A 25,924-nucleotide genomic window follows, 5' to 3' on the forward strand; every position below is an offset into this window, starting at 1 on the left:
GCCCAGGGGCCTCATAGCACTTGTTTAGAGGAATTTGCAGTTCTATTTGCAAAGTCTCAGTAGAATGCCATTAAGAGAACAGAAACTAACTGAATGATTATAAGAAAGAGATGTTATAGAATTTTTCACAGAAGAAGAGAGAAAAACTATTTCATTAGTCTAGATCACTGCAGAGTTTTCAATTAGACAGGCCGTGAACAGTATCAGTCAAGCTGTTGAAGTATGAGAGGAATCCCATCTCTAAGCCTAGCGATCAGGTGAGGCTAGAAATGGAAACCACAGAGGAATGTGAGGTGAGCTTGCCATTGTGGTTTCTTGGTGCTGTGTGTGAACGGTGGGTCTGAGGAGAAGAAAATGGTTGCTGGACTTAGAGAAATTGTGGTATCAGTGCATAAAACACAATTTATAAGCAGAGAAGGGTTTTAGAAAGTGAAAATGAAGGAAGCAAGCCAAGGTGCCTGGTCATAGAGCCTTGGCCGCCACTGGCAAAGAGGGTGACCGGGATTACGCTGTTTCCGGTGTCTGTTTTCTCGTTGTTAGTTTTGTCTTCCTGTAGGCAGGCAGTCTTGCTGATTCAGGCATTTTTAATAGCTACATAGAACCACAGAATGAAGACTCTGATAGATGTACTTTTGGAGAAGAGGAATCAAGGTTTGAACAAGTTGGGTTTCCCTCCCCCAGTCTGAGGGGGTTCTGTTTTGTCTTGTTTCTTTTTTTGTTTTGTTGTGTCCCAGGGGTTGTTAATTCTGAAAGGGCAGAAGAGCTGAGTTGAGGGGTATTGTTTTAATTCACGGGGACCATGCACTAAGTCTGGTGGAGAGAGCGACTATTAAAAAGAAGCTAATTGAAAATGGAAAGAGGTGCCCAGTGGCAAGAACACAGAAGAGAAAAAAGCACAATGGAATATAAAGGCCAAAGGGGAAAAAATATCTGGGGTGAGGACATCATTTTCTGTTGTCTGTTCTCTGTTTGTTGCTGGCAAAAGTCTGTATGAGGTTCCAAGACAGTAGGTACTCCTCAGGAAGAAGAAGAGACATGGCCATCTCTTACCTGGATCCCTCCTCACCAGGGACCTGGGCATTACTGGAGATGAGTGGGCAAGCTACGACTATAGAGAGGTTAAGAATCTTCTTTTACAAAAAGGGAAAATTGAAAGAAACTGTCACTGAGATTAAGTGTTTAAAAGAATAAGGAGTTGAACTAGGCCAGGAGGGGGAACTAAAGGGACTCTAGAATTTGTTCTTATAAAATGCTGAACGGTTATTAATTTAAGCTTATCAAAAACTTGGTTTTGTGGTGGGAAACTAGCAGTAAATAAGGCAAAGTCATATTTAAGTACTTTATTAAAAAATCACGGGCTTCCCTGGTGGCGCAGTGGTTGAGGGTCCACCTGCCGATGCGGGGGACGCGGGTTCGTGCCCCGGTCCGGGAAGATCCCACATGCCGCGGAGCGGCTGGGCCCGTGAGCCATGGCCGCTGAGCCTGCGCGTCCGGAGCCTTTGCTCCGCAACGGGAGAGGCCACAGCAGTGAGAGGCCCGCGTACCACCAAAAAAAAAAAAATCCCTAATCTATAGAACTGTGCTGTCCAATGCAGTGGCCACTTGTCAGAGGTAGCTATTGGGTATGGCCGCCAAGCCCTGTGTTACTAAGAACCTCATGTAAAGTTGAAGGTATGATTCAAACGTGAAACACGGTAGTTCGTGTGGTTTCTTAAACAGCATGGAAGGAGGACAGAGATCCACAGCAACTCTGAGATGAGTAAAACGTTAGTAGTTCCAGCGATGGACTCAACTCATATCTGAATTGCCATTTGAAAATATCCCAGAAATCCAATGCTAGCTATCCTAAAGCAAAGTGATAGGGTTCTTCACTTTTCTGGCTGAATTCCAGTTTCTGGATTTTTTAAGCACTTGATTCGGTCACCAGTAACATTCAGCCAGTCCACACCTGTGGAGTAAACGCATGTCACTCATTTCCCTGAGCTTCAGCCTGTACCCCCAAGAAGATGGCCCCAAGGTAGACTAGAAGAAGAAGGTATTTGTAAGCCTTTTTAAAACGCTGTGAAAGGTTGTAGTGGAGTGTGCCGTAGGAACTGGAGAGAGGCATTTTTATTCACTATTATCAGAAACAGATCCCAGCCCAGGCTGGCAGAATGGTGAGAGGAGAGATAAACAGACCAGTGCTGTCAGTTAGGTTTCTGGGAAAGAACAGCTAGCTCTGAAGGTAGAATCTTGTTTTAATTATTTTTGGATTAATATGGAAATTCTAAACATGGAGCTAACAATGGGCCAAGTTTTTCGGAGGCCTGACGCTGGAGATAATTAATGCTTCATGTTTCTGTGGGATAATTGCGTCGATACGGGTCGCTTCTGACTTAATCACCTAAGTAAGTAGGATTGTTTTGGGGTCTTTTAATGGAAGAGGCCCAGAAGTTCTCTCTACTAGTCACTGCAGTGGCAGTGAGCAGAGAGAATTGTGACATGGTGACCTTATTGGGTGTCATTGTTCTGGTCTCCGGTGTTTCTCTAAACAAGGAATGGTTCCAAAGCTGGCGTTGCTCTTGTGGCACACATTGGAGATGTGGGAGCAGAATTTATTTTAGAAACCACAGTAAAGCTAATAATTTACCTGCATGTTTACATGTAGCTTGCTGGTTGTAGTATAGTGATCGTTCGTTTTTTAAAAATGAAAAATCAAAAGTTTTCTGCTAGGAACGCCATTAGCCAGAACACAGCACCCCGTTCACTTATTAACTGTTCTTTGTCTTTCCGTCACATGTCTTCTAGTGCTTTGTAGACGAGTGGATGCAGTTTTTGGTGCCGATTGTAGTTTTGCGCTTTTGCAGTCCCGTGTGCTTTGTTGGTTTTGGATTTGTTGTTATCAGGTTAATTAAGGTCTGTTCTACCCCTTATTCCTGCTCAGTGAATCACACAGTCCAATATTCAGTGTGAACTTCTAGCGAAGACAACTTCAAAAAATTTTGAAGGGGATTAACTGGTACATGCTGATTCCCACAGAGTTGGTTCTATAAAAATCAAAGCAGCAGTGAGTATTACATGGAAATGCCCAAGTAACTCTTTTAAATGTAATTTTCTTACTAATGACTTTGGAGAACGTTAAGCCTATCCCCTCAGTAAACTCATGTTAAGTAGCTTATTATTGTCTGTGCCAGTCTCCCGGCTCAGTGCTTCTACGAGCGCCCTCATTTAATGCCCATAACCCTCTGAGTTGCCCCCGCTTTACAGTAAGGAAACAGACTTGAGAGCATTAAGTGACAGTCTGCCCCGATTCACCCCACAGAGCCAGGATTTAAAGGGCCATGCATGTTTGGCTCTATTAACCTGTGCCCTGTATCACTGTACCCCATGCAGAGTAGAAGGGGCACCGAGCTGAGCAAGGCAGAGCCCCTGCTTTAAGAGGCCAGAAACTGTCCTACCAAGTAGATTGTGTGTGAAGAGCTGGGAGAGGTTCAAATAAAGAACCTCTCGAGTTCTGTGGATGGAGAGATGAGTAGGGAACTTGTAGAAAATATGGTCATTGAGCCTGGGCCTTGAATTTTTCAATTCCGTTCTCAGCTACTCAATTTGTTTGATTGTACTATTGTAAAAATGTAACTAGCACCTGCACTGGGAGATAGGACCATGGCTTCTAATTTCATAGAAGGAACAAGTCCTCTACCTGGACCAGCTTTCATTCACCTGGACACATCACTGTTGATGGTGCTGCATATCGCTACATCAGGTTGTCTGAATCTGTTTGCATGTTTTTCTTGGCCTGCACCTCTCTCTGCCTCCATTCTGTTCTGAAGAGGCCTCTTATTTCCCTCCTTTAATTCTTTATACCACATGGCAGATGCCTCTAATTTACCCTGTTGGCCAGCCACCGTGTTCTTCACCTTCCCTGTGCTGCCTGTCGGCATCCACCTCTTGGTTTTCCAGCCTTCCCTCTTAGAAACAAGAGTGGCGGGGCAGAGATCTCGGTGATGACAGGCCCCGTTCCCAAGCTTCCTTCTCCATTGTATCACTCTGGTCTGTCTTTGCCTTTATAAAGTAACCTCCTGCCTCTGAGAGCCTTATGTTTTTCCTCTCCTATTTCTTTTCTCTGTTGAACCGATGGACAGTTCTCTCTGCACGATTCCAGTGTGCCCAAATTTCATTTACCACAGTTTAGTTAAATAACACCAATTCCCCAACAACAGAGTTCAGATTTCAGTCACCATGAAGTATTGTGAGTAATTGCATAAAATGAAAACTTCTCTGCAAGCTCTTCAGTCCACAGATACATAATAACACATGTGCATCGTGATCATGACTGGTCACCTCACTGCTTTTTCAGTCTGTTGGTGATTGGTCACAGTGCAATTCATTTCACCCTCAGACAGCAAAGGTGTGGTTGTATTGCTTCCTTGCCTCTGCTGATAAGCCCACATGACACATTACAGAAATGGATCATTGAAAGAGGGACTTGGTCCACAAAGATGAATTGCTAGAAGTGAAACTGAATGCCTTGAGGAAGATTTGAAAATGATGACAGCAAAGTGAAGCTAGGACAAGGCCTGGGCCTCCATGAAGCTATGGTACACTGCATATTGAAAAGTCCTATGAATGTCAAAACCAAGGTTAAAGTCGCTTCAACACCTTTTAATTTAAATCGCACTGGGAACAGAAAGCTGCTTGTGATTTAAATGATGGCGCATTTACTTCTACTTTGTTTGTAAAAACAAACGAAACAAACCAAAACACCTCCCATCAGTTTGGCTAACTTTCAGGCCAAAGTGCTTAAGTTATTAGTTGCCTCATTGAAAGAAAACAGTTTAAAAAGGAGATTGAGGAAGGACTTTACTGTCAATAAAGGATGGTTTCAGCATTTCAGAAATCATCGTGAATCGACTAACGTTAAACTGTCTAGGGAGGCTGCTAGCGTGGATAAGAAAGCTGCTGTGAAATTCGTACCCAGATTCCAAAGATTAGGTAAGGCAGGTGTTAACGATGGTTGTCCAGAGAGACAACCCCATCAAGAACTTACACAACTAGAGATGTGGGACCACGAAGTGATCATGAAGGATATCAAAATAGATGAACTCTCTCGTTAGGAGGCAACACAGAGTGTTAAACCTATACTCTCCTGGCTGGTTAACTGTGGCCCAGGAATTAGGGTCAAGAAAATACAAACATGGGGGCCCGGGTACAATCCTGGGGATGAGGGAGAGGCCGCATCAGCAAGCGTTTCACCCTAACGCTTAAATGTGCTTTTACGTGTCTGCGGGGCTAAAAATGGGGTAGACCAGCCTTAGCTTAGAAAATGACATTTTGCCAGAGAGGGAGGAATTTAGAAATGTTTATTCTAATCCCTGGCCTTGTGAGATTTAAGCTCAATATACTATTCAGAAGTTAAATGAAGATAATACAGTGTTTCAGAATAGAATGACAAGAAACATGACCCTTGAGAAACACGGGAAAACTTGTATTCTATGAATTTAGGTTTTGCATTCTCCCTACACTCTCTGCAGCTCTTTTTTGTAATCGGTATCTACTTTTCTAAGAATATTGTAGGGGGACAGCAATTAGCAATGCTAGTTTTTCCTGATTATTTTGTAGCCCTGTCTATAGCAAAATTTGAAAGTGTGTCAAAATAAATTCAAGGTGTAAATTAGGAATTACATTGTCTAAATGCCTCTCCAAGTTTAAAAATGAGGTATATATATCTATAGCTTGAAAAGCTTGAATTTCTAATTCATAGCCTGAATTACTTTTAACGAAAGTAATTTGCAATCACCATTAGCTCTTTGATGAAAAAAGAAAGTTAAGAAATTTTGTTTAGTTTTACATTAGCTAAAAAAAGTTAAGTATAAAAATAAGTAATATATGTTCATTATAGAAAACTCTCCTTTTTTTTTTGCGGTACGCGGGCCTCTCCCGTTGCGGAGCGCAGGCTCAGCGGCCATGGCTCACGGGCCCAGCCGCTCTGCGGCACGTGGGATCTTCCCGGACCAGGGCACGAACCCATGTCCCCTGCATCGGCAGGCGGACTCTCAACCACTGCGCCACCAGGGAAGCCCAAATTCTTCTATCTTAAAAATCACTGTCATCTGGACTGCTATTAGCTGCTGTTCATCGCTGTGTCCTCCTGGGTGTTTTTAGCCCCCTGGTACTGCTCTAATAGCTGGTGCCCTATTCCAGTGAGTCATAATCCACACTGTAGCAGTTGATGTGTGAATCCAACTTTCCTAGAGTCATTCCTGTTAAAAATTTTGGCGAGTAGAATTTTTTTTTTCCTATATATCACAACTTTTCCTCCCCTTTAACACTGTATCGTGAACATTTGCCTATAAAAATAGAGTTTTTCCTCCTTTGTGAGTTGCCCACTTAAGGACTTTGCCCTTTTCTGTTGGTCTTCATCGTTTACTAAAGTTTGTAGTTACTCTCTGTTAGTTCCCTTCTTTGACTCTTGCAAACGCTTGGATATATACCTCATTATCAGAAACTGAAAAAAGAAAAGGCTCACTGCCTTTCTTTACTTGGTAGTAGGAAAACATACTCATGTTTTTATGAGTTAGAATGGAGTAGGAAAAACTTTGGTAAGTGATCTGATTTAAATATGCTTGCTTGGACCTGGAAGTCGGGAAGGTACCTGACAGACTGGAGACGGGCAGATGCACAGTACTTTTGGTACTGGCGGCTGGTGTTGGGCATTCATAAAAGAGAGCTGCTGGAGGTACCTGGTTGGTGTCACCAAGTCTCCAGACTTGGTGTTGCAGCCAGACTGCATTAATCTTAGTGCCACGTAAGGATCCAAGACTTACTTAAATAAATTTAAGCAAATATTTCCAAGGCCCAAGTGATTATTATTTTTAAAAATCACATTGATTTTGAGGTCAGAGAAGCTTCATGATTTGACTCTAAGACGTGGATGTATCAACAAGTTGATTCGAATATTCATATGCATGTGCAGACCTTTTTGGGAAGGACAGGATCCAGTGAAAGTGCTGCTTCATGAAATCTAATCCCAGTCAACTGATTCATTATGAATAACTTGAAGCATTTTACTCTTGTAGTTTGTGGAGTAACTCAGGGTTTATATTCGTACCCAGTAGTTCAGATTCTGAGGGTCCTTAGTGAATCGGGTTAGGTGGGGAATATTTGTCCAACTAAAGATCAGATTAAAGAAGAATGATACTGACACCTTCTACATCTTAATATGTTTAAAGAAGTGAAGCAGTGTTTCTTACCACTTGCTTGCAAATCTGATTTTAACAGCTGTCTGATAATGCTTTTCTGCTTTAGTGCTCACCTTTAACTGGTAGTCCCAGCTCAAGGTTATTCCAACTGTTTGTACTCTATTATTATTATTTTTTAATTTTTTTTTTTTTTTTGCGGTACGCGGGCCTCTCACTGCTGTGGCCTCTCCCGTTGCGGAGCAAAGGCTCCGGACGCGCAGGCTCAGCGGCCATGGCTCACGGGCCCAGCCGCTCCGCGGCATGTGGGATCTTCCCAGACCGGGGCACGAACCCGCGTCCCCTGCATCGGCAGGCGGACTCTCAACCACTGCGCCACCAGGGAAGCCCCAACTGTTTGTACTCTAGAGGCCTGCGTCACTGTACTTTGGATGATTCAAAACTGCATGTTGTTCTTTCCCTCATTAGCACTGTTTGTACAAATCTTTTTGGTGCTGTGTGTTGACACTGTATGTTATTTACACAGCTTTATCTGCCTGATTAGACTGAAAGCATCTTGAGGGTAAATACTTATGATTACTGTTTTTAATCTCAAAGCACGTATGGCACCAGATCTTGCACCAGTGAAAGTTTAAACATAGATGTTCCCCTTCAGCATCTTGTGTTTCATTTATAACATGCCAGTTTAACAGGAAAAGAGTAGTGGATCTAGGCAGTCAGTAGTCAATCTCATGGCTGACACCTGCTTCATAGTGTGGCCTGGTACAGTTCCAGATATGTCAGAGACAGTCTTGTCTTGGTGTTAAACCTTATTAAATATGTAATTGTCATCTAACTTAATATGTTTTCTTTCTTTCACTGGCTGCAAAGCATCTTTAGGTATAGTTTGTTTACTTTCTTTACGAAAGTCTCTGGGCCTAGGGCTAGATGTTACCACTGACTTCCACGAGATGGCAGAATAAACCCATTTTTTGGTGTTAGGTGTTTGAAACCATTTTTAACACACATGCTCGTGCTCTTAATTACTGTTAAAAATCTTTTTTGAAAAAAAAAAAATCTTTTTTGCTTTTTCTTTAGATGGGCGGTATCAAACCGAGAAATGCTCATAGCCCAGAACAGCTCCTTGGAATTTAAGCTGCACAGGCTCTATTTTATTAGCTTGTTAATGGGTGGAACTACAAATCAACGAGAGGCATTACAATATGCGAAAAATTTTCAGCCATTTGCCCTGAATCATCAAAAAGGTGAGTCTAGCGTCAGCTGTTTTTAATGGTTGGAACAGGACCATGGCCGCCACTGGAATTTAAGTTTATCTTAACTAGATCTAATACACATTTGCTAATAAACTGAAACAATTGTAGATGATAAATCACTTACTAAACAAAGCTTCTTGGCTGGCTCTAGAACAAAAGTAAAGCATTAAAGCCTCTTAGTTGAAAAGTCAGAGAGAGACATTGCATTTTGGGGGATTCTACATTAACCTAAGAGGAGACAGAGAAAACGTAAAGTATGCCCTTGCATCCCCCCACCGTACTGCTGTTATGGCCACGACAGAGTGTCTGAAGGTGCAACAGGGCAGCAGCAGTTACTCCCAGGTGTCAGTGTAGAGGGACTGACTAGTTTTACAGCCAAAGATATGTGATGACCCCATTTATGACATTATTATTACTTCTGTAGATAATGATAATTATACTATGCTGTGTATAAATTATAAGTTCAGTATTTAGTGCGTCTCTTTTCTTCTTCTTTTTCTCTGTGCTGTTTCTTTAATAGAAACCAAGCTTAAGTACCAGAATTTTAAAAGACATTGTCAGTAAGTTATTTTATGCCATGTCAGCTGGGGGAATTCTTGCCTTTTTCAATGTATTGCCTGACAGCTCTGTTTCAGGTGTGATCATCAAACCTCCAAATTGCTTCTGCTTTTGTTTAGACATTCAGGTTTTGATGGGAAGCCTCGTGTACCTGAGACAAGGGATTGAGAACTCACCATATGTTCACCTGCTTGACGCAAACCAGTGGGCTGACATCTGTGACATCTTTACACGGGATGCCTGTGCCCTCCTGGGGCTCTCCGTGGAGTCCCCACTCAGTGTCAGGTATGGAAATTGTCCTGTTATTGAAATCTGCGTTGCATTGGTTAGTTCTGCTTAATTTGTTGTCTAGTTCTTGACGTTTAAAGCTGAGAGAACATGTGTCTTTCTGAAGAAGAGTACAGTTGGTATTTCAAGAGATCGTCACAATTGGCAGTGACCTAGTTCTAAGTGTGGTCTGTGATCCTTTGGGGGGTCTCTGAGAGCCTTTTCCACTGTGTTCACGTTGTGGGGTAAACTGCTCCAGCCTTAGCACAGATCGGGGCAGTGGTCCCAAACCCCACAAGGACTGGCTGTATTCCTCATCCACCACACACTTGCAGATATTTTAATTTTACTTAAGACTGTTCTTGACAAAACGTTAAAAGTCACTCACTTTATTAAATTTCGACCTTTGAATATACATCTTTTTAACATTCTGTGTGCCCAAATAGGAAGCTCAGATAAAGCACTTCAGCTCATGCCAAATCATGAGACAGTATGATGATTGTCTCAAGAAAAAGCATCTGTATAATGTTTGAGTTATGAGCTAAAAACTAGTTGCTTTTTTCCTGGAACACAGTTTTCACTTGAACACAGTTTTTACTTTTACATGTTAGAAGACAGACTGTAGTTACTCAGACTCAGGTTTTTAGGAGATATTTATTCAGATGAATGAAGTAAGCTTGTCGCATCAGGGAAAGCAACTGGTGGTATCTTTTGCTCCAGTGGTAAAATTCAAGATTGTAAGCTAAAATAGAAAGTTGGGAAAACTTGAACCGACCACTGTAAGCTTGACAGTTCCCCAATGCTTAAAGACATTTCTGATGAGATTGGTGGTAATAATAATGAATTTGAATTTTTTGATATTACATAATGAAATGTGCTAACACTTGGAAGATCAGTAAGATCTCACAAAATCATGCATGAGTAAAAGATTCATTCAGAGTCTGAGACCATTGGGTTTTAGTGGAGCAGGGTACGAAAAGTACAATGGCAAGGATTCACATTCCACTTTCCAACTAACATTTAAAAAAACTAGTACTTGTTGGGACTTCCCTGGTGGTCCAGCGGTTAAGACTCCATGCTCCCAATGCAGCGGGGGGAGCGGGGGCTGGGTTCAATCCCTGGTCAGGGAACTAGATCCCGCATGCCACAACTAAAGATTCCACATGCTACAACTGAAGATCCCGCGTGCTGCAACCAAAGACCCGGGGCAGCTAAATTCAAAACAAAACAAAACTACTATTTGTTGAATTTTGGTGTGGCATTAAAGAAGACTATCCACGGTTACCTGAAAAGGTGGTGTAAGTGCTACACATCTGTGCGAGGCTAGATTTCTTTCACTTACTTCAACCAAAAGAATACATTGCAACAGATTGAATGCAGAGGAAGTCGTAAGAATCCAGCTGTCTTCTGTTAAGCCAGACATTAGAAAGATTTGTAAAAACGTAAAACAATGCTGCTCTTCTCACAGGTTTATTTTTGGTTTGGAAAATACAGTTATTTTTTGTGAGACTGTTATTTATAACATGTTTTTTATTTTTAAGTGAATTAATCAATATTTTAATTCTCAGTTTTAATTTCTAATACAATAAATAATGATAGGTATAACCCACAAAATTAAATGCTCTTTGAGATCCTTAATGTTTAAGCCGGTAAAGGGGTCCTGAGATCCAAAAGGCTTAAGAACCAGTTTTAAGAAATAACTTTTTGGGGACTTCCCTGGCGGTCCAGTGGTTAGGACTCTGCTTCCACTGCAGGGGGCGCAGGTTCGATCCCTGGTCGGGGAGCTAAGATACTACATGTGCCTTGCTGTGCAACCAAAAAAAAAAAAAGAACCTTTTTAGCTCTTCTATTTATTTGGCTCCTCCAGTGTTTTGAATCCCTGCTACGTGCCAGGCATTGTGTGGGACACAGAGATGAATAAGGCGCAGCCTGCATTCCACAGGGGCTCCACCTGAACGGGGGAGACAGACTCGTGCAGTTAAGTGTAAGGTGTGGTGGGGCTGCAGGTCTGGTTCTCTGGGACAGACTCTGAAATGAGCGGAGACTCACGTGCAGGAAGTGTGCTGGGATCAGCTCCTGTGGGGAATGAAAGCAGCAGGGTCAGGCAGAGGGAGAAGCTGGACTGTGATCCAGTCTCACCAGAGGCCTCAGTCCACCCCTGCGGAGCTCTGGAGCTGCAGTGGCCTGTGGAGTTGTCCCAAATTGGTGCAACTTTTGTATCCTCAGGTGGAGCAGTCATCGAACGTGTCCCTGGTCAGGTCGCTTTCTCCAAATGAGGACAGTCCTGAAGGGGACTCAGTGGAGAGCTGACCGCCAGCACTTCTAGATGAGAAAGGTGCTTCTGCCCTGTACAGGGGTGATCTGGGTCTGGAAGGAACTGTGAAAGAAAATGTTTCAGAGTGTCATTAATGTTAAGAATGCCATTAATGGACTTCCCTGGTGGCACAGTAGTTGAGAATCCGCCTGCCAACGCAGGGGACACGGGTTCAAGCCCTGGTCCAGGAAGATGCCACACGCCGCGGAGCAACTAAGCCTGTGCACCACAACTACTGAGCCTGCACTCTAGAGCTCGCGAGCCACAACTACTGAAGCCCACGTGCCACAACTACTGAAGCCTGCGTGCCTAGAGCCCGTGCTCCGCAACAAGAGAAGCCACTGCAGTGAGAAGCCCAGCCACTGCAATGAAGAGTAGCCCCTGCTCGCCCCAACTAGAGAAAGCCCACGCACAGCAACAAAGACCCAATGCAGCCAAAAATAAAATAAAATAAAATAATTAAAAAAAAAAAGAATGCCATTAATGACTGGTAGGCAGAGCTTATTAAATCTGGTGGTTTTGTAAACTAAGACTGTGTGTGTGCGTGCACGCACGCAAAATAGGGGGCTTTGTAATGCTTTGAATCCAATGGCCAGGGTCCTCTGCACATAGCACGGAGTCTGGAGGAGTTGATGTTTCCTAGGACCAAGCTTTCTGACACCTGGCCTGGCATTAACATTTCCTCTTCTGCCTTCCCAGTTTCTCAGCAGGTTGTGTGGCACTGCCAGCTTTAATTAATATCAAAGCCGTGATCGAACAGAGGCAGTGCACTGGAGTTTGGAACCAGAAAGATGAATTACCTGTGAGTGCCATTTTCTGTTAGTTATTACCTCTCGTGTCATTAGAAGAACGTGGATGTTAAGGATTTTAAATGCCTGTCTTGCCTTTTAGTCAGAGAACATTACTGTAGCCTTTTGACAGGGGATCTTTTATGTGTATGTAGACATGACTAAACAGTAGAAGTGGGGAGCTAGTACATTTTGGAGGCGCTAGAAGATCTTTCTTGCCATTTTGACTTAGAGTGGCAGTGACAGCTAATGGAGGAAAGCATCAGAAGTGGGGAGGGTGGATATACTGTAGCGTGTGGTATGTTCTAAGTGCAGGTGCTAAACCACTCGTACTGTGAGCTTTTTAAAATATGAAAGCAGGGAGTCCACTTGATTTAGTTTTGTCTGGAACATTGATATTTATGAGATCATGGGCTTGTGCTGGTTATATTTTTCTAATACCAATTAAAATAAGTGTATAGCTGTTAAAGGTCGTCGCAGTGACATCTGCGGTCATCAGTGGCCCTCCCGTGCTGTGTGTCCACCGTTGTCATGGACTGGGCCATGGTTTTAAATATCTGCTCCAGTCACTTGCCAGCTCTGTAACTTCTCAAAGCAGTAGTTTGTCCGTCTCTGAAATGGGGACCGTCCTTCTCTTTATGGGGCTATTAAAGGCTGGAGGTAACAGAGGGATGCTTAGAATAATATAGGACACATAGTAGGTAGTCAGGTTTTGTTGCCGTAGTAGTTATGACATGGAGCAGTAACAAAGGTCATCGTGTGTGTATGTTTCCATCAGGCCTCTGACAGTAGGCACTGAAACTTTGACGGGAATTACCATTCCTGTCTTGACTTGGTCACAGATCCTAAAGGGCCAAAATATGCATTTGGCTTTTTGCTTTTTTTCTGCCACCCCTGTGCGCAGGTTTATCTGCAATTACCCTGTTCTTCCAGCTGGTAACTGTCGGTTGGTTGCCCCAGCTTCTCAGAGATCTGTCCTGATTAAAGGCGCAGGTGCACTGCCAGTCCTGAGCGTGGTCGGGACACGAGCAGGACCCTGCATGGCTGCTGCTCATCTGAGCAAGTGAAACGAACTTGAGTCTTCACTCGCTTTGCTGAGGCAGGTGCCTGCAAGAACCTGGCAGTTTCCCAGGTGTATTGTCAGTATCTTTGACACTTGCGCACTAGAGCAAAGCACACTGAAATCTGAATTCACCCAAAGCCTGTGTGTCAGGGTGATAAAACAGTTGCGGGGAGGGCGGTGGGGGGGGATGATCTGGTCATTTTTTCTCAGGATTATTGTTACACTTTGCCACCTTTCTTGAAAGAATCTGAGCAATAGACTATTATGTTGCTACAGCCATTTTAGGTTTAAAAGGAAAGAAAACAGTAAGAACTCATGTTTGTGGAGCCTCTGTGCTGTGCTAACCACTATGCTAAGGTGGTTTCATAGCTTTTGTTTTGTTCACTGCAAAGAGAGAGAGCTGATACAAGTGCTGTGAGCTCAGATGGATGGGTTGTGAATTCTCCTGCTGAACTTTAATTTAAAGCCCTTGTTTCAGGTAGTTTCTCTGGACAGTTACACATAAAACAAGGAAAAGATCTGGATCTGAAGCCCACACAGCAGTAAACAATGTTTAGTCTGCCTTTAAAGGAATTATCACGCTGAATTGTATCACCTAGCTAAGGGTGCTGTAAAAACAGTCAGGAGTCTCGCGGGTTTACTCTTCGATATTTGCTGATGGATTTTCAAGAGCATTTGACTTCTAGAGTGTTGCCTTGCCTTTGACTCTTGCTCTCAGGCAGCAGAATTTGGTTTGATACGTAGTGTTAAAAATAATTTAGAATTGTGAGGTAATACTTTCAATCCCAAAGACTGTCCATCTTTGGTTAGTTTAGAAGAGTGCTGTAAAAAGTTACCTTCAGATGAGTAGGTTTGATAAATGTTCTTTGCTGCAGAGTACGTACTGACATGTGGATGGTTTTCTGTAATATAACTTGAGCCTTTTACCTTTTTTTAAAAACAGATTGAAGTGGACCTTGGTAAAAAGTGCTGGTATCACTCAATATTTGCCTGTCCTATTCTTCGTCAGCAAACCACAGATAACAATCCACCCATGAAATTGGTCTGTGGTCACATTATATCAAGAGATGCCCTGAATAAAATGTTTAATGGTAGCAAGTAAGTGTCTGACTTTTTCAGTGTCAGTAAAAAAAAAAAAACAAAAGAGAAACAAATACTCTTTTGGAACTTAGTGGGAAGATAAGTAACAAGGATAAATAAATGTAGCTAGAATTTAGAAAGAAATAGATTTCTTAACTACTTATTTAGTTTAGTGGGTGGTATCTTTTCTCAGGCTTTATTAATCTTTGTTCATGAATTTATTGATTAGATTTATAACCGTGATCTTTAACTCTTAACTTTTTGGGTGGGTGGTACATTGTCATCCCAGCCCTTCCCCTCCCTTTTACACAAATGGTAGCATACTATACACTGTTCTGAACTTTGCTTTTTTTCACTTAGTGATACATCTTGGAGATTTTTTTCTGGTGTAGAAAGAGCCCTCGTTCTTTTTTAAAGCTGTAGATTATTCTGTCATATGGAAATGTGATGATTTATTTAACCGGCTCCCTGTTGATGAACATTTAACTTTTGTTACTATAAAGTGAATTACCGTATCTATATGTGATTTATAAATTTGTAGAATTGTAATTCAACAGGTATATACGTTTATAATTTCTATACATAATGAACCCAAACTTAAAAATACAGTCTCAAAACCCTATTTCTAGCTAAGGCAGCTCGAAAATTTCTCATTGGAGTTCATTTCAGACCCATTATGGTGAAGTCTTTCTTTTAAGAGAAGGCCCTGGAGCAGTTCATGTTCTTCCCAGAAACCCTGGGAGTGCAGGTAGGTGGTGACTTGAAGCCAGAGCTTGGTCTTGGTTCAGACCATGCTGGTTTCACGTGCCACTGCAGGGTATTGTGTGCCACGCCAGGGCACATAGGCGGCTCTGGGTAGGCTGCATGCCTTGTAGGCTTAGCAGCTGGCATCAGGGTTGCTGCGTGTGAGTGGATTGTGACACCAGTACCTCTGAAAGTCATTTTGAGATAGGTATAAGCTAAACCTTGGAGAAGAAAAATTGGATTTACTTCTGAAACCCCGAAAGCAATTTTCAGAACAGTTGTCTTTGTTTTCAAAATAGTTTTCACTGATTTCCACTGAAGAAGAGCCTTGGAGTTTAGCGTCTGGCTTGGATGGTGTTTCTTTGTGACCCTTCAAAGCTTGGCTGTTACATTAAGGGAAAGCACAGTTAATCCTCAAAGCAAAACACAGACGTGTGTGTGTGTGTGTGTGTGTGTGTGTGTGTGTGTAATTGTTAAAGACTCTATAACTAGATAAAAATTGAATGCTCAGTACTGATCCTGTTCCTTGATTTAATGTTTTCTTTCTTGTCTTTAGATTAAAATGTCCATATTGTCCAATGGAACAAAGTCCAGGGGATGCCAAACAGATATTTTTCTGAAGAAATAACTTTAGTTTGCAATTTGTAAGTGAAACTGAATCGAGAGAACGTTCCATTTAATGCAGCTAACCAAGGACTCCCATGTTTATATAAGCTAATGCTCCGGAAACTTTGCCAACATTTTAGTGTGTACACACTGAGGGGAGTGCTCCAGATGAATATTATCATAGGGCTTTATTATATTCTTGGTCTTCATTTCTGATCAAGTAAATACACCAGCAGTTGTCATTCAATGCAGGTTTTTGTACTTAATTATATGGTGATTTTTTTACTTTTTAAGAGCAGAAACAGAAATTTACCTTCCTGCCATGTGTTTAATATCTCTCCTGCTTTTACTTTTGTCATTCTCCTGATAACTGTAAGCCTTGAGAATGTTTGTGAAAAAGTTTTATTTCCTGTTACGTGTACATAATTAAATGAAAATTCTTCAGAAAAAGTTTGAAAAACTGAATTGTGGTTATGAAACTAATTTGCAGGGGTTATTTTGCTTAAGGAAGAGAGCTGTGATAGATTCCAAATTTGCTTTTTGATGTTTTCCTCTGCTCCAGCTCTCACCAAGTAGTCAGCAGACCTGCATCTGAGGTCTGCTTGTAGCCCCAGCAGGCTGCCTGTTATAAAATTCCATCACCATTTTATTAGCAGGTTGGTGTGAGCAGTCTTCCACTAGAACAGAGTGGAAGCAGTACTATTGTTTCTTTGCTTTTATTGCCAAGAGGTGCTTGTTTTAAAAGAGTGTTCAATAAAACAAAATTGTGACGTTAGAAGTGTTCTTAAGTTGATATTTGCTCTCTTGGTCTTGGTAGCCCTCTTCTGTCAAATCTGCTTTCAGGACTTGGCTGTTTATATTGCGTTTGTATATCATTGCAGGCACAGTGTTGCGTGTATGTATATATATATATATGTGTGTGTGTATATATATATGTGCACCAGCATCAAACATTGTGTATCTGGAGGGGAAGAAGCATGTTCCGGTCCTAAAATGCAGTTACCAGACTCATCACTTTCAACCCTTAAACTTAGAAGCTAACAGATTTTCTGTAGTGCAGAATATGTTCATTGCTGTTTTTATATTTGAATAGTATACTGTTCAATGCCTCTCTTCTGCAAAGCATATCATCTCACTGACTGTGAATCTGTATATTATTCTCATGGATACAGATAATGATCTTTTCTCTTGTGAGGTATCTTCATTTAATGCACTGTCCAGAAATAGCCATGCGTAAGAGTCTTTCTCTGGATGCTGAACTACGTGGAAAAGACTTCTGTGGACATAATTCTGACTTAAACCCATGAAGTTACTTCATTTTGAGAAGGACGTCAAATCACCAAATACTTTGCAACTCTGTGTCGTCTGACATGGAACCGAATACCAATAGAGGAAAACTTTCATGAGAAAATGAAGAAAGAAGAAAACACAGAAGCAAAGAGAAACGTGACGCTTCACATTTTAAACTGCAGATTGACTTCGTTTGCGGGGGAGGGAGATCCCAGATTTGGTGCTAAGTTAATTGGAAACGGGCAGCATTTGCTGTAGTGTATCCTAGCCTGGCTGGTTTATCCTGAAACGTTCACCTGAGGGAACGGGGATTTGTTTGTAAAGGAAAGGGGTACTGCTTGATTGCTGTGTGTGATCAGGCTGATGGCAGGAGGTACTGTGTGCTGGGGGGCTTAGCCAGGGATCGATTGGCCTGCCGAGCCGCTCGCCGTGCCCAGCCTCCGGCTCAGCCTCATGGCTTTCCTGTTGGCACCCTCTGTCCACTAACACAGTGAAGGAAGGGAGCAGAGAGAAGCTCCCTGGACTCCAGGAGAAGGTAGAGAACTCCAGGCGACACTCTGGCCGAGGATGTAAAATTGCTTTATTATGTATTTTTTCCTTTGAATGAAACCCAGAGTGTCTTTTTTTTTTTTTTTTTTACCTTTTTCTCACTAGGCCAGATGTAGTTTTAGTTTTAGTTACAACTTACTCTCACCTTTCCACCTCAAATACCTGCACGACATTTAGGCTTTACATAAGGTTGGGACAATACAGACATTGCTCCAGAGGCTGGTGGTAAATGTCTATTGGCGGCCAGACACTTCACACAGCTGGCTCAGGCCAGTTTCAAGGAGAAAATCAGGAGAGAGCTCTGCTTTGTCCCTCTCCCCGTGTTGGAAATCCTGTTGACAGTTTTCTGTGCAGCTCATGAAACTTTAGAAAGAATATGCTTTAATGGAAGCATTGGATTTTACAGCTTCCTGTGCGAGGTCCTTGTGGTCCCACTGGGCAGGGTTAGGGCCAAAAATTTGAAACTCTATTGATCTGACAATTTAACATGCAAATGATGTCTTCTAACCTTCTTTAATTAAATGCATGGACTTCAAATTCACTGGTGACTAAATGTGAAGGAGAGAGGTGGATTTGAAGAGGCCAGACCTTAACCAAAGATGCTGAAATACGACGTGCTGTCCTTTCTGCTCTAGAAACACCTTCACCAATGGTGTCAGGACCATGTCATTACTGAGGCCGTCAGTCAGCAGTGCGGGAGGATGCGCTTCGTCGCTCTCTGCTTCCTCCTGCAAAAGGTCGTGAAAAAGAGCCAAGGTTTTTACAGTCAGACTAGTTACGTCCATTGAAAACAGAATTTCAGAGTGGTTTCTTAAATTTCTTTAGGAAACCATTTCCATTTACCAGTCATGGACAGAGGCCATGGGACTATGCTAAACCAGTAAAACCTTATCAGATTCTTAGATTCTGATGTAGAGCATCTGTGCTTTCAAGTACCATCTGAAGTGCAGTGGCTAAGGTTGTCTTTTGATCTTTTCTTCTCCTTTGTGTGATCATCACAAATGCCATTTCTGTTGCTTTAGTGGTGATGATAAGATACTTCTAATACATAAATGAACGGGTATTGGTGCCTCTTGATTTTTAAAATTTTGAAGAAAAGAGCCACCTCATATTCATAGGGTGTGTGAGTATTTTGTGGGTGAATGAGCCTTTGATTGAAACTAAGGAGATTATGAAGTAAATCTTTTGTTTTGACTTTTGTGTAGCAGCTGATGTATACAGAGACACTAAACCCCACGCCACATTTTGTGGGGGAACGAGGATCCTTTTTTCTCTCCAGGTAGTCCCACAGGTTATGCAGTTTAAGTTCAGTATATTTTACGCTGTGAGTTATTTTCCACCTCGGTGGTTTCAGCCTTTGGGACAGTAGATACTGCAAAAACCAGGAACTTTGGTTTATCTGCACAAGACAAGCTGCTGGTAGACATTAGCCCTCTGGTTTTCCAGCTCAACCTCTGATTAAGTGGATTGACAGTCAGGCTGGCCAGTCTACTTAGTCAGCTGACTCAGGTTATTTTCAGGGAAGGCATGGAGGCATGTTCGGTTAATTTCAACACTAGGATGTGTAAGGTGAAGACACAAACCAAATACCTTTAATTACTTAACTCTTCGTACATTGTCTTTGGTAACACTAGAATGCTCTGGTCTTGGGGGGATGTTAGCAAGGAACACAACAGAAGGTTTGGTGCTTCGTAAGCCTGTCCAGCTGTGGCAGGTTTTATGTAGCACGGTGGTGTTTACCATAAGCAGGTACAAACTTCATGAACTGTTCTTAACGATAATTGAATAGATACCAAAAATGGAATGACAAATGTATTTTAATAGCAGATGAGGCAATTAGTTTTAGGGCGAGTTTTTCCGCTGTTGATTCTACTTCAAGACGTAGGGAGAGAAAACAGTTTCGTTTTCAAGACATTTCCCTCTACAGTTTGATACTGTAGTGAGCATATGCTTCACTTACTTCCAAAGAGGCAGAAGCAGCTGGAACTGGCTTATAGCACATGCTTTGTTTCACGTTATGGGTGATGACCTACACTCTTATTTTAATGTTCTCCAGCAAGGCAGATGTGGGGCTCACGAGGACTTAGTGCCTGATCTTTTCTTTGGGGAAGGGGTGGGAGTGAATGTATCGGGGATGGGAGGGAAGCTAAGAGAAGAAAATGGGAGCGTGAATGAGTGTGCATGTGTCTGAAATTCACCATTACCCCCACCTGTGTCTAGCAAGGAACAGGTATTTAATGTATTTTGCTCCTGACTGCAGTGTGCATGTATTTTTTTGCCCTCCTCCATGTTTTCTAGACTTATACTAAAAGGATTCATCAAATCATCTTGTTCAGATGGCTCAGGATTGTATTTCTTTTGCTTACCCTGTGCTCTTGGGTTCTATAGTATTTCTATAATTATGTAACAATAGTGTTGCACTGTAATCTATCATATAGAGCTATATGTATGGAAAATTTTGATCAGTTTTTTTAAGAAATGTATCCTGTTTGCAAAGGCACAATAAAGTTGCATCTTATAGACTATAGGCAATAAAGCTAACAATAAACCTTATTTAACACAAACCATATTCACATTCTCTGTTCATTTGATCTTGAGAAAAGTCTAGCATATCCAGTAGTTTCAGGGATATCATTTTAACTTAAAAGGTTCTGATATATTTAATTTATAAATTTCAGACTGATATAATAGAGTTTTGGAAAACTATAAGAAATGCTTTGTTAATGTGTGTATTCCTTTGTAAAACACATGGCTTCTCCTGTGTATATTTTTAAAAATTAAAAAGAAATGCACATTTGAAAAGTGTTTTGTGGAACCAGTCTGTATAAATGTGACAGGTGCCAGAGGTAGGAGGGAGGGAGTATGGAGGTAAGAGAACATCGCTGTCTGTATTTGCTGAGGGTCTGCATGTAAAGAATTTGAGCAGATATCTTTGTCACCATCTCATCCTGTTTCTGGGCCACCGGCAGTGTGAGAAGAGGAGGAGGCTGGGCACTGTCCCCAGTTTCTAAGGGGGGAATCGGGTTAATGTTTACAGGTTCCTGCCCCTCATACTCATCCTGTGGTTGCCTGGGACCCTCTGACCGAGTGAATAGCGTGTGACCGGGAAGAGGGGCCCGGAAACAGCTCTGCCCAGGCTGCTGGTGGAGTGGGGCGTGAACACCCAGCTTTGCCGAGGAGGAACAGAGGACGAATGGTCTCGTCATCACCGTGACACACTAAGGTGGTAGAGACCAAGGATCTATTTGTGCTGCTTCTGTATATTTTCTCAGAGAGAGAGACTCATCAGAACTATATATTTAATGCTTATGTGTGGTGCGCTCTGATATTTTTTATTATTTGGTTAATGCTCGTCAAAACAATTGATTTCATGACTCTCTAAGGGGTCAGGATCCACTGTTTAAAAAAGCCTTGCATTGGGAATTCCCTGGCGGTCCAGTGGTCAGGATTCTGCGCTTTCAAGCCTGAGGTCCAAGAAGCCGCGAGGTCCGGCATGAATGGATGCGTGCGTGCATGGATGGATGGATAGATGGATGGGTGGTTAGGCAAGCCAGCCAGCCTTGCATTAAGGGACGATAGTGTAATGATCCAGTCACAAAGCTTCACTGAAATCTCCTGTCAGTATGTATGATAGAAAGTATTTTTTCTTTTTCCAAAAACCTTTTCCTTGCAGCGGGGTGTTACGCTCCCGTGAGCCTTCCACGCTAGCAAATGTAATAATTCTGAACATTAGAAGCACTGCCTAAGCAAGGGCTCACGTATGTCAGGGAATTTTGTACCTCCTTAGCCATGCTTCCTTCCAGCTTAGAAAAGTGCAAAGTGCTTCAAGCTAAATACTGGCTTGTGCGATAGAATCCATTAGTAACTTAAGCAGTTGTGTGCCTGTTAAATGCAGAAAGTATTTAACATATCATGGAATGACATCTTCAGTCATTCAACATGGAATTTGTTTTTTAAGCGCCAGGCACTGGGAGGAAGCAAGTTCCTGGGCCTCCAGGAGCTTATGGACTGCTGGTAGGTGCAGAAAAGTAGAAAAGTACAAAGACCCTGTAGTGAGGTTAATTCCCACCAGTGACCTAGCTACTGGAGGATGATGGGAGAGAAGAGAAAGGAGAGATGTAATGATTTATGTGTGTGTTGGGGGGGGGGGCGTTGGCTGCACCCCGCAGCTTGCGGGAATCTTAGTTCCCTAACCAGGGATCGAACCCGCGCCCTCGGCAGTGAAAGCGTGAAGTCCTAACCACTGGACCGCCAGGAAATTTCCTGATTTGTGTGTCTTTAAGGTCCACTCTGGCCACAGTGGTCTGAAAGGTGGTTGGGGAGAGGAGGAGTTTAGACCCTGGGAGGCCAGTACAGTAGGTAATGAAGCTGAGAGTGAGTTTCTCTTGAGCACTCTAGGTTCCGGGAGGAGAGTGGTGAACAAGACAGACTTGGTCTCTACTCTCAGTGAGGGTGATCTGAGAGAAGTGTGATGAAAATGCAGCAAGGTGATGCTTTTGTCACACACAGTGCTCCAGAATCTTTTGTAATATATAGAGGCATTGAAGCGTTCTTGTCTCTCAAAGCGATGGGACTCCTTGCTCTGGTATTCTAGAAGATATTCCCATTTCTTTCTATTGTCCCCAGTTTCTAGGTGAGTTTCTAACTTCTCCACACTCTGCTTACTTATACTGGTCCCCTACACTATGGGGATTGTGTAATGATATGCCAGTCTCCCGTTGGGACTGGTCTTTTTTTTTTTTTTTTGCGGTACGCGGGCCTCTCACTGTCGTAGCCTCTCCCGTTGCGGAGCACAGGCTCCGGACGCGCAGGCTCAGCGGCCATGGCTCACGGGCCCAGCCGCACCGCGGCATGTGGGATCTTCCCGGACCGGGGCACGAACCCGTGTCCCCTGCATCGGCAGGCGGACTCTCAACCACTGCGCCACCAGGGAAGCTCGGGACTGGTCTTTTTACTCCGTTTGAAGACTGCATTCAACCACAGAGCAAGTGCTGCCCTTCAAATGAAGGTCTTTGGTGTCCTTTCCCCTCTGAAGCAAAGATGTACCTTAAAAGGAAACACGTTATTTGTTAGCGTTCAAGACTGTTTCGGGAGCTTTCCCCTTTTGATCAGGTTAGAAATGCATTTTAGCTTTCCTTTCATTCAACACAAGACTGTTGCTTTTAGTTATGTTAGATTAGGGAGCTAGTCAGCCCTACAGAGGAATTTCACAGGAAATTATTACATTGTCGTGAAAGCTTTGACAGGTGGTTCTGGAAATCTGGGCTGAGGGTCCGTGTCTGTGCTAGTGTGTATCAGTTAGCACCATGTGTGCTGCAGGCAGTCTGGGGTATGTGTGGTGGCTTCACGCTCTCAGGGGACCCAGGATCCTGTCATTCTGCTCCACAGCCTTGACGTGTGGCCTCAGTTTCACCTCTGATCATATCTGTGTTCCAGGCAGGAAGGAGGAGGAGAGGAGTGGGGAAAGAACAGGCTTCCAGCTGAGTTAGCCCCTTTGAAGTCTTTCCTGGAAGCTCTACGCAGTGACTTACTAGCCACGTTTGGCTGCAAGGAAGTCTGGGAAATGTAGTCTTTGAGCCTGGCACATCGCCACCTGTAATAAAATGAAAGTTCTGTTGGTAAGGAAGAAGGGGAGAATGGTTGTTAGGAAGGCAACCTGCTGTCTCTGCCACACTTAACCATGTATCTCAGCCAGGAAACAGGTGAAATTTGAGTCACAGAATGGAATTAAGTCATCAGCACCAGTAGTCAATGCTTTCACCTGCCCTGAGATACTGGACAAATGAAGAGTTAGCTGTCAGTGCTTTTCACTGACAGTACGTCTCCTTGAGCTGCATTTCTTGGCCCCTGGTGGTATTCAGAAGCAGCAACCTCGCCCTAACTTCCGACAGAACCCCTGTTCTACTCTTGTTCTAGAACATTCTTCCCATTTGTTGAATTTCAGAGCAGGTGGTGACCTTTGTTTTCTACCTTGGGCTGCATAGGTAAAAAAAAGTACATTTGGTTTTGAGATGCTTTTAGACTTTTAGAGAATTTTTAAGCGCTCTACAGGCAGACCTTGTTTTATTGCACTTCAATTCATTGTGCTTCACAGAGACAGTGTTTTTTACAAATTGAAGGTTTGTGACAACTCTGCGTTGAGCAAATCTATTGGTGCTGTTTTTCCAACAACATTTGCTTACTTCATGTCTCTGTCACACTTTGGTAACGCTAGCAATATTTCAAACTTTTTCACTATTTTATGTGTTACGGTGGTCTGTGATCAGTAATCTATGATGTTACTGCTACGACTTGCTGAAGGCTCAGATGATGGTTAATACTTTTTAGCAATAAAGTTTTTCCAATTAAGGTATGTGCCTTTGTTTAGACATAAAGCTACTGTACACTTAACAGACTACAGTGTAGTGTAAACATAACTTTTATAGGCACTGGGCACCCAGAAAATTCGAGTGATTTACGTCATTGTGATACTTGCTTTGTTGCAGTGGTCTAGAACCGAACCCATAACATTTCTGAGGTTTGCCTGTATTTGCCTAATTTTAAAATTAAAAACAGACTGTAAAATATTCAATCTAGCAAAGCAGTTAAGAGTTTGGGCTATGGGATTAGACCTGAGTTCAAATCCCGATCCCACCAGATTCTAGTTGTAGACTCTTGGGCAAGTGGTAGAAGCTTCCTATCTATGCCTTAGTTTACTCACCTGTAAAGTAGAATAAAAGTTCCTACCTCATGGCTTTGGTGAGGCCTTAAATGAGATACCTGGCCCACGGTGAGTGCTGAGTAACCGGTAGCTATCATTTCGTTAAGTCAATGAAACATAAGACTGATGACATATGCGGGTCACAGCCAGCTCAGAGAGAGCAGAAAAGGGGAATTTGTAACTGGCGTGCGAAGGTGAGATAGACCTGCAGGGATGGGGCCTTCAGTAGATGCTGAGATGACCAACGGTCGGGCATATCCTTTTCCCACTCTGCTGGCCTCAGCCAACTGTTCTACTCTCCTGTGCAGTGGACAGGCACAGCCCCCACCAGCACAGGGAGGGTGGTGGCACTCAGGATGCCAGGCTGAAGGGAGCTTCACATCACACCGTGCAGAGGCCACGTCCATCTGGGACTGAGCTCTTGTGAGATTTGCATGAAGGGCTGTCTTCCGCACACAGGGGTGGAGATCCTTGGGTGTACTAGCCCGTGGATCCATCAGGAATGACTATTGTGTACCCCTTTTTGCAATAGAAATTGGAAGAATCAGACACGAGTGGCTGCATTCAGAGTGTAATTGGTACAACAGTAGTTTTGAGAAATTCAGTACAAGTTCATTTTTTCAGTATACATTTGTTACTATGTTCCAGGACCTGTTCTAGGCACTTGGAAGATACATATAAACGTGTGTGTTCTTGCCAAGAACGTTTTGAGATAGGGACGATTGTTACCCTCATTTTACAAGTGGGGAAACTGAGGTATGAGACGTCATTTGCTGGAGAACACACAGTTAATAAGTAGCAGAGCCAGGAAGCTGCTTTCAGAGCCTCTACATGTAACCTAATCTCAGGTTATCATGGCCTCCTGCAGCTCCCTTTGGTGGAGAGGCGCTGCTCAAACCTGCTTTTTGGAGCAGGTTAAGAAGCGCCTGTCCCTACCTGTTGTAAAATCGTGTGCAGGAAGGATTTGTATACAGGCCCAGGGCAGAAGGGAGGGGCAGCTTCTTGCTGGTTAAAAAAAAAAGAGAGAGCCTTTCCCTGAGCCACTTGTTGTTGAAGAGTCATGGGGGATTTCCAAGCGTATGATGGGCTCTCTTAAAAACAGTTTAAAAGCTGGAGAAAGAAACGACCAATTTCTCTGTTTTTTTTCTTCCACAAATAGGATACATTTTGTTAAGAGAACGCATGTTTGTTTAATGAACCGCACTGAGGCTGGATTCTGGCCAGCTGATAAACAAGTGTACTGCCTAGTACAGAAGTCATTTCTCTAGTTCCTGTTTTTCAGGGTCCAAACGTGTTGTGGGCATCTTTCACATAGGAGAACTTGTAAACCCAGAGCTTCAGGCTAGAGATTGGCAAGCAAAATACGACTGTTGGACCTGAGGCCTTCGGCTTTGAACTGCAGGTGTAGAACAAGCAGGCTGGATGTCTGTGGTCTCCGGAGAGCCCCGAGCCTAGATTCGCAGCCCACCCCTAGCATGCTTTAGGCCTCGTGGTCTACAGACTGGCATTCTATTTTCTTCCTGGTCTCGAGGGCCAA

At 42.9% G+C, this 25,924-nt stretch overlaps 1 protein-coding gene across 2 annotated transcripts in view; it reads left to right on the forward strand.

Moving 5' to 3' along the window:
- Positions 1 to 20,451, forward strand: part of RMND5A (required for meiotic nuclear division 5 homolog A) — a 60,655-nt gene extending 40,204 nt beyond the window's left edge. Inside the window, exons 5-9 of one of the 2 annotated variants that reach the window (XM_082672559.1) lie at positions 8,253 to 8,419; positions 9,106 to 9,271; positions 12,267 to 12,369; positions 14,362 to 14,516; positions 15,799 to 20,451. In XM_082672559.1, the coding sequence (XP_082528685.1) occupies positions 8,253 to 8,419; positions 9,106 to 9,271; positions 12,267 to 12,369; positions 14,362 to 14,516; positions 15,799 to 15,862 (655 nt within the window). In that variant the 3' untranslated portion in view covers positions 15,863 to 20,451. Of the gene's footprint in view, positions 1 to 8,252; positions 8,420 to 9,105; positions 9,272 to 11,479; positions 12,211 to 12,266; positions 12,370 to 14,361; positions 14,517 to 15,798 lie in introns of those variants that run through there. The other variant, XM_082672560.1, reaches the window with a different exon arrangement.
- Positions 20,452 to 25,924: the final 5,473 nt, after the last annotated feature.

Source organism: Grampus griseus, assembly GCF_964374135.1.
Source record: "Grampus griseus genome assembly, chromosome: 15".
NCBI classification, from domain to species: domain Eukaryota; kingdom Metazoa; phylum Chordata; class Mammalia; order Artiodactyla; family Delphinidae; genus Grampus; species Grampus griseus.